We start from the raw sequence: 10998 nt of genomic DNA, 5'->3' as shown, positions 1-10998 counted from the left end.
CTGATCTAGCCTTGCACTGGAGTTGGACGCCACAGATACTGAATATGCTTGAATAGACAGATCTCTTGCATACAGTAGGTGCTCAACAATCATCCGTAAAAACACATGAACATTAGTGCGTGCAAGAGGGGACCGCAAGGTTTTAAGGTAGAAAACTGAGCCTGAGGCATTTAACATTTTAGGGGCAAGACAGTGGTTATTTTCCCCCACAGTTGTGAATTAGCTTACTGGCTAGTTGCTCCAGAGCGATCCAGATGAACATGCCTCGATCGTGGAAGAGCACAGTTTTTGAGGTACAGCCCTCCCTCCCGGCCACCTGCTGGAGAAGTGGGGGCAACTCTAATCAACCCTGGAGCTCCTCCCACCCCTAACCAACACTTGCACCCCTTTCTTCCCTGGGGCCAGACTGTTTCACCCCGTCTCCAGGCAACCACCAGGCGCGAGGCGGGACGTCATTTCCTGAAGAGCCCGCGGGGGGCGGGGCAGGGGGCGGGGCAGGGGGCGGGGCCAGGCTGGGCTGGCGACGGCGACGGCGTCGGAACTCACTGGAAGATCGGCCCCGGGCGGCTTAACAGTTCGCAAAGTACGCGCTGGCGGCCGCGCGGCTCCGTCTGCGCGCGGCGGTGCAGCGGCGCGGGGGTCCCCGGGCTGCTTGCATCCCGGGGCTGCCTTGGACATGCCTCGCACCCCCTGCCGGGCGTCCGCGCGGCTCCACCGGCTGCGATCCTGGAGACTCAGGGTCTAGAGCGCCCCCACCCCAGTTTGTGACTTTGGGGTCCCCCAGCCCGAGAGGAAGCGGCGTCCCGGCTGGGGGAGCCCCGGGTCTGGTGTGACGGGGCGGTCAGCGTCGCTGCGCCCCTCCTCCCGGCTCCGGCCACTCGTGGTCTCTGCCCTCCAGAATGTAGCTGCTCTCTCCTCGTCCCCTCGGACTCCAGCTGCAGTCTCCGCGACCTCCGGGCTCCAGCCGCCAACTCCTTGTCCCCGGGGACCCCGCCGCCGCCTCCGCCTTGCCGGGACTCCAGCCGCTGTCCCCGCGTCCTCTGGCCTCCAGCCGCCGTCTCTGCGCCCAGCGGACTCCAGTTTCGCGACCCCCTCGGTCTTCGCGCGCCCGGGAATCTAGCATCGGTCTCCGCGATACCCGCCCAGCATTAAGGCACCGTTTCCGTGCCCTCCACACCTAGACTCCAGCCTTCTCCAGGTCTTCCCGGATCCAGCCCCTGTCTCGGCATTCCCCCCGGCCACCCCCAGCTCCCAGACCCAGACTCCAGCCGCGATCTCCGCGCTCCCGGGATCCAGCTGTCGCGCCAGTGCCGGCGAGTGCCGCGGCTGTCCCAGCGCGCGCCCCGATTCCGCCCGGGCCTCGGCGGGGAGATGAACGCGCCGCTGGACGGCCTGTCGGTGGGCTCGTCCTCCACCGGCTCGCTGGGCTCGGCGGCCGGGGTGGGCGGCGGCGGGGGCGCGGGGCTGCGACTGCTGTCTGCCAACGTGCGCCAGCTGCACCAGGCGCTGACCGCGCTGCTGAGCGAGGCGGAGCGGGAGCAGTTCACGCACTGCCTGAACGCCTACCACGCGCGCCGCAACGTCTTCGACCTGGTGCGCACCCTGCGCGTGCTGCTGGACAGCCCGGTCAAGCGGCGCCTGCTGCCCATGCTGCGGCTGGTCATCCCGCGCTCCGACCAGCTGCTCTTCGACCAGTATACGGCGGAGGGCCTCTACCTGCCCGCCACCACCCCCTACAGGCAACCCGCCTGGGGCGGCCCCGACGGCGCGGGGCCTGGGGAGGTACGCCTGGTGAGCCTGCGGCGCGCCAAGGCCCACGAGGGCTTGGGCTTCAGCATCCGCGGGGGCTCGGAGCATGGCGTGGGCATCTATGTGTCGCTGGTGGAGCCGGGCTCTCTGGCCGAGAAGGAGGGACTGAGAGTCGGGGACCAGATTCTGCGTGTCAACGACAAATCCCTGGCCCGAGTGACCCACGCTGAGGCCGTCAAGGTAGGGCTCTGGTTTGGGGTTGACTTCGGGGCAGATTGGCGAAGCGCCTCATATTAATAGTAACTTCATGCTGTGTGTCCTTAGCCAAATCGCTTGACCTTTCTGGGCCCTGTTTCTCTTAAAAGTATTTCTTTAAAACACGAACATCTAGGTTTGTTTTTGAGCAAATAGATACCAGGCACTTGGGACATAGTGATGGGCGAAAAGACATGGACCCTGCCTTCATGGGGCATAAAGGCTAGTGTGCGGGAGACAAGCATTATCAAACGCTCCTGCAAAGGTATGATTCCCACAAAGTGGGAAAAGGATTCTTATGGGCATGAAAAGAGGTGCTGTGTCTGCTTGGCATATGGTTAGTAATTGGTGGGTGAGCTCCCCTTCTGCTGTTGTTATTCTCATTATTCTGGAGGCTTTTGCTCCTGAAAGTTTTGTTAACTCCAGAGTGGTCTAAGGAGGCTGTGCTGGTGACCAACAGAGCTCTGGCCTGACCTTGCTATTTATGGACCAGGCTGTGTATCCTGGAACAGGCCCTTCAGAACCTCTGGTTCTCGGTTTGGACCATAAGTGTCCCTAACCTTGATGGGAAGGGGGTGTTTACCTGAATGTCAAGAATACATCTCCCACCCCCTTGAGAGTCGTTGTGCTTTTTTTGTCTGTTAATTGAGAAAAATAACCTCATGACAACTAACTCTTAGGAATTTAACATGTTCTTTAAAGGAATGTATGCGTTTGCTAACCTCATGCCCAGGTGCATGCCCTGCGCACGCGCACACACACACACATACACACACACACACATACCACCTTCGTGTCAAGAAGTGAAGAATTTTGGGGAAAAGGCAGTGACACAGTTTGCTTCTGCAAGAAAAATGCTTCCCAGGGGATTGGGCAGGCTTCTGACCCAGCTCCTCACCACCCACCCCTCACCCCAGTCTCTGGTCAACTCCATGCAGGTGTTTTGGACTCCAGCAGAGGGACCGCAGGCTGCTGGGAGACACTCAGGCAGCAGAGGTCCCTGGGCTGTTTCCCGTGTCTGTTAATGACCTGTGACCAGGTGCCTCTAGAGCTCATTTCCTGACTGCTCACCTGGGCGTACAACCATCCTCTGACCTTGGCTTCCCTCTGCTTCCTGACCTGTCTGCCCCTCAGGGAGGCCCCTGAGGATTTTAGAAACTTCCCTGCTGCCCCAGAAAAAGGCTGACGAGTTCACATTGCTTGGGGTTGCGGAGGATAAAGCTCCCTCTGGGTTTCCAGGCAGACATCCTCCTCTCTGTCTCCTCCCCACCCCCAGTTCATCTCTTCCCATTATCTGACATTCCACGTATTTTAAAAAAAGAAATAGCCCATTAGCCTTTGATCCTGAAAGGTCTGGAGTTCTCAGATGACAGATTTTTACTTGAAAGATATTTGATCCAAATGGTCATTTATAAACGTGGATTCAATTTTAGTGGCAATTTAAAAGGATTCGGGTAGCTTAATCGTCAGGAGGTGATAGACTTGGGAAAGGCCTCAGGAAACCTGGGCATTAAAAACACCAAGTGTCCCTTCAGTTCCCACCCCAGACTCAGCCATGACTCTGAGGCTGGAGATGCTCCAGAGTTTCCGTTCTGCCCTCCTCATCTGCCGATGGTGCCCTGCATCTTCTCCCCGAACCTCCCTCCGCGACACCAAAGTGCTGCTGCCCCCCAGGCACCAGGCCTTAGCTCAGGTGTTATCCTTGTTGCCTCCGGAGTCAGACCTAAACTCACTGGGCATAGCTTTTGAAGCTCCAGAACTCTCCTTGCCGGAGGGAGGGGTTGATCAGAGCAGAACAGCCCTTGGACAGGTGGGAGCAGTGGGAGCCAGGCAGTGCCATGTCCCTGTCACAGGCTGGGGGAACACCATCCTCTCGGGTGACCCGCTTCCTGCCGGCCAACGCCAGATGTGTAACCCGCCTGGAACACGTCCCTTTGGGCCCTTCAGAAGCAACAGGCAAATGAGCAGCTTTGTGTCACCTTAACTCCAGGGACCAGAAGGGGACGGACTTTCCATGGGTGGAATTTAAAACGAAGGAGGCGGAACTTCATCTCAGAGGCCTCAGGAGCCCTAGGCATGCAGGATGGGTGGCGGTTTCAGAGACAGTTTAGAACACGTGCAGCCATTGACACATTTCCATAAAATTCAGGGTGCCGAGTCCCCTTAACTGAAAGTCCAAAGAGGCCCCAGCTTCTCAGGATTTCTGCACTGCCAGCCCCTCTTTAAAAGCCACGGTTCAGGGATTTTTAACTTCAGGTTTTATTCAAATGGCATCAGTGTTTCTGCTTCTGTCCTTTTCCTGTTCCAGAATACCACGTTGCTTTTAGTAGGAGACGCGTTTTCCTACTCTTCAATTGTATTCATTTATTTTTTGCTTCCTCCCACAGTTTTATTGAAGTCTAACTAACTGGCAAGTAAAAATTGTATATATTTAAAGTGTGTTGTTGCATGCTAAGTTGCTTCAGTCATAGCCGACTCTTTGCGACCCTATGGACTGTAGCCTGCCTGGCTCCTCTGTCCATGGGATTCTCCAGGCAAGAATACTGGAGTGGATTATTTAAGGTATACAATGGGACATGGGATATTTGATCACCTTTATATGGCAAAATGATGACCACAATTAAGCTAATTCACATATCCATCCATATCCATCACTTCACATGTTATTTTATTTCTGTGGTAAGAACACTTAAGATGTAAACACTTGGAAAATTTTAAGAATACAATTTAGAATTATTATTAATAAACATGGTCACCTTGCTGTGCATTAGATCCCCAGAAGCTCCTCAAAACTGGAAGTTTCTACCAATATCTCCCCTTTTCCACCAACCCTAGACCTTGGTAACCACCATTCTCCTCTCTGCTTTTGTGAGCTCAGCGTTTTTCTATTCCATTCATAATTGAAATCATACAATATTTTTCTGTGTCTGACTTATTTTATTAGTATAATGTCTTCCAGTTTCTCTATGTTGTCACAAATGGCAAGATTTCCTTTTTTAGTGGCTGAATGATATTCCATTGTACGTAAATCGATGCCACCTTTACCGTCTCTGTTCACCTGTCAATAGACACTTGGCTATTGAGGCAATATGGCTTCAGTCTTAAAATCTTTATTTTTCTTCTGCAGGTAGAAAGGGGAAAAAGATCCTCCGAGCTTCTCAAAGGAGAGATTGCGTGAGCGCATGTGCCTGTGTGTGTGTGTCAAAAGAAAATTAAATTTTAGAAATCAGGTTACTTAATAGTTTATGAATCAGAGAGGGTCACCTCCTCTCAGTGAACGGAGCAGATTGAATATAGCAAGGTTCTTCCACTTCTCTGTCTGACAAATCAAGTATCCATCGTTACAGCAAATTTAGGGAGGACTTTATCCTCTGTCTGCTGAAGCTCCCAGCCCTCTCTTGAAGCCTATTTGCTAAATCAGCAGTGACAGGCGCAGATAAGGCAAGCCATTTACTATTTGCAATTATGTTGAAACGTTGGATTTTTGAAAAGTCTATCTTGAACGAACAGGAGCCAAGCCAATACTAACAAAAAAGAAGACCTTTCAAAGATTTTTAGCCAAAAATGCTTGATAGATTGGCCAAGAAGTCCCTAGACCAAGGATGCTGTATTGGACTCTGCTGCACATTTGCTGTGTGACCTTGGGCCAGTCACTGACCCTCTCTGGGTTCTGAGTGGGTGAGCCACGGACTGCCCGAGGTCCCTTCCAGCTCAGACAATCTGTGATTTGCTTCGCATGTACTATGCAGAAGGCATTTAGAAGTCTAATTTAGTGGGGGTTTTTTTTGTTCTTTTGGAATTGCTTTTGTTTAAGGCAGAGTAAAGGAAGTTGGCTAAGGATTGGGAGACAAGAATCTTGGCACTCTTGGGGAGCCTGCTATGAAATCAAAAAACTGTGCTGATAGGAACTTGACTGCTCCCCTCAGCCCTAGAACACTAGCCCTTGTGACATTCCAGGGTACCTGAGAAAGCGACAATAGGATTGTGGCTCGCACAGCACCACCCTGGGAGTATTCAAAATCAAATTCACTTACCTGCTTGGCTTGCTTTCTGAGTCCCTGATTCATTGGGTAGTAGAAAGGTAAGGGTATCCATGTGTTACTGGGATGTGTGTATGAATGCCTGTGTTTCATCTCGATAAAAATTAAACAGCTTCATTACAGTCTCTGAATTTCCACCCACCACCACCGCTGGGTGCATCCAAGGAGCATATTAGAATTTGAAATGTTCCAGAAGTTTAAAACCGGTGATGGCCCTTTCATTTAATTAGAGTTATCACACCCTCCCTTCCTTTGCATAATAACCCAGGGAGAATCTCCCCATAATAATATGTTATTGTATTTGGTCCGGCACATTCTAAATGACACATTTGTCATTTTCACATTGTACACTGTTAGCTGAAGCCATGACAAATTATTACGCTTCCAACTTGGCGTCTGAAATGCAGCTCCTCCTGCCCTATCTCATTCCTGTCTTCCAGTTTGGAAAACCCTGGCTAATGTGTTCATGGGGACACTCAGACTTTCCACACATTCATTCTTGGGTCCTCTGAGTCCTGCCAGCCATGACAGGTTGAAAGCTCACTATTAATAAAACCTTTATTGAATAGATGTTTGCTTGCTGGATCCAGAGTGTGATGCAGTACCTTGAGAGAGTCCATTTCTTTAATTTAACCTTGTGTATTTATTTGGCTCAAGTAGATCCTGAAGGCTGTAGAAAATGATGGTGCCTTTCAACTGGTTATTTACTGTTCAAATCAAAGAAGCATTTTGCAGGGTAGAAGAGAACACCTTTTTTTTTTTTTCAGAATTGTTATTTTTATAGTAGACGATTCCTGCCTCCTGACTTTAAGCTGGACAGGAAAGAGATATAGGAATCACTCCAGCGCTAGGTTCTTGTTTCTCTGTCACCCCACCCCCTCCCGACCAACGGCGATGTTTATTACCTGCCACAGATTCATCATGTGGATGGAGCTGCAAAGATAAGTATGATCCTTTAACCCTCGACCAATCGGATTCTGTCCGTGTTGTTGCCACCCACCTCCGCCTGTCTCCAGCAGCGCGGCACACAGCCTGTATGCACCTGTCAAGCGCACGCAGCCCCTCGCCTGCCTGTCTGCTCCTGCTCACTACACACATGCCTCTCCGAGTCGTAATCCCCCCGCCATCCTTCAAAGGGCTTTGCACTGAAGCAGTCATCCATGGGGATTAGGCTCCAACTGGCTTTCCCGCAAGGTTCTTTGATGACCTGGAAGGACAGTGTCTGGTCTCCACCGTTTAGGGACTCCAGACCAGAGGATCTGATGAGAATGGCATTTCATGGCTAGAGGTAGCTGGAGGCTGCAATACAGATCTTTCAAAGCCAATTCTTTCTTTCTGTTTCTTTAAAACCCCCCAAGCAAGAATCTGATGTAAGTAGAGCTCACAAGGACTTCTAATTGCACCCCCTAGGGTGGGGGCCACCTTTTCAAGATTCCTGGGCTGCAGACGTTGCCATTTTACTTTTCTAGCAGGGCGGATGGAAAGGGTGCAAAGAGCAAGAAACAGACTCTGCATTCCGTTCCCGTGCACTCCTGCCATCACTGCAGGAGGCAGCCCCGTGAGGCCGGTGCACTTGTATTGTAACCTAGCATCACCGGAACACTGTTGGGAAGAGAAGAGGTTTAGTGTGTGCCTATACTGTTTGCCTCATGCTTTCTCCCTCCCAGGGGAGGCAGGGAAGTCAGGAGGCTGGTGCTCAAGAAGGTAAAATTGACTAGCCTGGAGTCACCAATGGGATCAGGACTTCAGTGGCCCTTTTGCCTTACCTCCCCACCCCAGAACTCAGCCCTGGGGTTAAACAGTCACCCACATAGAAGGCAGTACCAGCCCCCTGCTGGAAGGCAGGCAAAAGGCACGTTTTGTGCCTGACATTCAGGGGTCTTTCAAAGGCTTCATTCGACTGAGTGGGGAGTCGGGCGCTCACACACCCAGGGAAAGCAGCATGTTTTTTCCTGTCTTCAGGCACAGTCTTTTGTCCACAGGCGCTCTGCACAGCACTTACCGCACCCAGGCCACTGGCTGGTACTTGGAAATCAGAGATGAATGTATATAGTCTGTGCCCTCGGAGTCACGAGGGAGACTTGAAACTACTCATGGACACAGGGCACCAAGTGTTTTAAGAGCTGTGACACTGGCCTGCCTCTGCATCCCTGCCACCCTCTCCAAAGGCATCGCCCGCTCCCACACCCCACCGCATCCATCCTCATAACCTGCTTTAATTTCCTTCAGAACGCTTGTCACTACTAGAAGGACATTTTGCTGTTTATCATCTGCCTTCCCCACTGTGAGTAAGCTCTGTGAGAACCGAAATTTGATCTGCGTTGCTCACTCACATACCCCAATACCTCCACGGTGCCTGGCGCACAGTAGGTGTTTTAATACATAAATAAATATTTGCCGAATGAATGGAATGCTCTTACTACTGATGCCGTGCTGGAGCATTCAGGACGCCTTGGTTCTTGAGTGTAATAGCTTGAGAAAGTCTGGGGGTTGCAGTGTAGTGGGTGCTGGATAGAAAACTCAAGCCACCAGCTCTAGTGTGTTGTGTGCCAGGAAGCCGGCTGTGTGGCTGCGGGCAGATCATGCGACTCCCTGAACCTCAGCTTTGCAACTGTGAAATGGGCATACCTACCGCAAAAGAATTGGACACACCTTAGCCGCTAAACAACAACAACAATCTCCCACCTGCCTCCTTCCCAGGGCTGTAGGGATCAAATGACTGAACAGGTGTGAAAACATTGGTAAGCAGGAAACTGCTTCAGTGAAAAGTCTTGAAAAAAGTGTAGCCTGACTTGGTGAGCAATAGCTCTCCCATCCCCTACCCTGTGAGGCCCCTTCAGTTATTTCGTTTGTCACTTTGCTCTTATTTTAAAATCACATTCCCCAAAGTGGGTTATTTCCACAGCCTGACTGTGTGAGCTTCCAAAATAGAACCATTTATGCATTCTGAAGCAATCAATGAACCAATTTCGGGTGAGATGCATCTTCTGTATCTTCTGTTTTTTGTTATTTGGAAAAAGGAAGAAAGAAACACCGTTCTGGCGGGTTTCAAGAAACCTCATTGTTTTAGGTGAAGGGCAAGTTTCTGTTAATCACGTGTGTGTTTCAAAGCTGCTTTATCTGAGAATGCATAATTTCTTTTTTTTTTTTTCCCTCTTCTTCTTTTCCAGTCCCAGCCCCTTTGCCTCCTTCCCCCTTTGAGAATTTGTGTTCCTGCTGCTAAATTGGCTGTGGCTTTGCTTCAGCTGGCAGCCAGTTCCATAGTTGTTTTTCCTCTCTACCTGAGTTTTCATAATATCAGCATCCTCTCAACTTTGAATGCAAAGCAAATACATCAGCCTCCCATAAACAGGTCCCAAGATGTCCTCTTTACAGGACTTTAAAGATGCAGGCTACAGGGGAGAAGAGAATACAGTGGCATCAAAGGGTGTTTTCAAACACCCAGGAGTTGGGGCCTTAGAAGAGGTGATTCCCAAATTAACAAGCCCCCATTATTTAGTTGCTAATTTGTGTCTGACTCTTTTGCGACCCCATGGACTGTCACCCTACCTGGCTCCTCTGTCCATGGAATTCCCCAAGCAAGTATACTGGAGGGAGTTGCCATTTTCTTCTCCAGGGGAGCTTCCCGGGCCAGTGATTGAACCTGCATCTTCTGCCTTGGCGGGCAGATTCTTTACCACTGAGCCACCAGGGAAGCCCAGCAAGCCCCCTAGGCAATTCTTAACCACTCTGAAGTTTGGAAAGCCTGTCTTTCTTTTGGATTCCATCCCTCCTCCCCTCCCCATCCCCATTTATCCACATAAAGATTTGATCAGAGACGTGGATCCACCCTGTCCCCATCTTTAACTATTGCAGAGCACAATCCCAGATGTGCAAGGTCAGCTGATGCATTAGAAAATCAAGGGAAGGGAGGTCTGTACCAAGAGGTAGCTTTCGGAGATGGAACTGGGTTCATCTGAGAGCGTACTTGGCTGTGACCTTGGGCAGCTAACTCCCTTTGCCTCTCTGTGGCTCAGACTCCACCACCAGTGAGCCCGGCTCACTGCCCTCACAAACGGGTTACTGGTGCTGTTGCACATCAGAAGTTTGAGAAATAAGGCCGTGGAGGTCCTACTGCAAGAAGTGAAATGAAAAATGTTATCGACTGAATTTGCTTGGCTTTGAAAGTTTTTTGTTGTGCCTGTTTTTGTTTTTTTTAAAAAAGCAAAAATGTATTTGGAAGAAAATATTGGAACTTGAGGCTCTCGTGTTCCATCGTAACTGTTTGAATTGCAGGGTCATTTCCTAAATGTAATCAATATTCCCATGTAGACAGAGTTTCTTTAAAAATGTAATTGCTCCTATCTGGATGTCAGCACCTGCGTTTTCATTTTGCAGCAGTCATCAGGCCCAGGGGTTGAGTGGAATTGTATGTCTCGACCTCCCTTAAAAATATGGGGAGGCAAGATAGACACGTGGCCCAGAGGCTAGTGTGTGACAGCCCAGCCTTGTCCCCGGTCAGCTGCATCCCCAACTTTGTCCCCCAGCGTCCTTCCCTGATGGGCTCCCCAGGGGCCCTGATGAGGCGGTAGAGGAGATAGCTGTTTGCAGAACCCATTTAGCAGTTAGTACAGGTGGAAGTGGTAATTTGACAACATGGGCATCCGCTTTTAAGAAAAAAAAACCTCTGCAGTTTATTTGAACCACTTCTGAAATGGTGTTCTAGGCTTCACTAAGAGGTTTCTGATTAAGAAGAGAATTAAAAAGTGATCCAGCTATCAGAAACGTTGCTTGGAAGTCCCTGGGGATGGGTTTTCTTTCTCCCACTTCTGTCCTCCCATCCCCAGAGGGTGTGGGGTCCTTTGGCGTGTCTGGACCCAGCATCATCATTATCCTTTTCTTCTTCTCTCTTCTGCCTCCTTCCTCCTTCTTCTTGGGTTCCCCAGCCCTCTCCCAGATTTTTTCCCCAACTCTC

At 50.7% G+C, this 10998-nt stretch overlaps 1 protein-coding gene across 2 annotated transcripts in view; it reads left to right on the top strand.

Annotated features, from left to right (window-relative positions):
• Positions 1 to 551: 551 nt before the first annotated feature.
• The window catches only part of WHRN (whirlin), an 88988-nt gene continuing 78541 nt past the window's right edge, over positions 552 to 10998 (top strand). For both annotated transcript variants that reach the window (XM_055427681.2, XM_055427679.2), the window contains exon 1: positions 552 to 1989. In XM_055427681.2, coding sequence (XP_055283656.1) covers positions 1372 to 1989 — 618 coding nt within the window. In that variant the 5' untranslated portion in view covers positions 552 to 1371. The remainder of the gene's footprint in view (positions 1990 to 10998) is intronic.

The sequence above is a fragment of the Moschus berezovskii genome, chromosome 7 (assembly GCF_049115385.1).
Source record: "Moschus berezovskii isolate FMDL1 chromosome 7, NW_MosBer_1.0, whole genome shotgun sequence".
NCBI classification, from domain to species: domain Eukaryota; kingdom Metazoa; phylum Chordata; class Mammalia; order Artiodactyla; family Moschidae; genus Moschus; species Moschus berezovskii.
The sequence above is the reverse complement of the archived record's forward strand: the minus strand, read 5'-3'. Positions and strand labels throughout refer to the sequence as shown.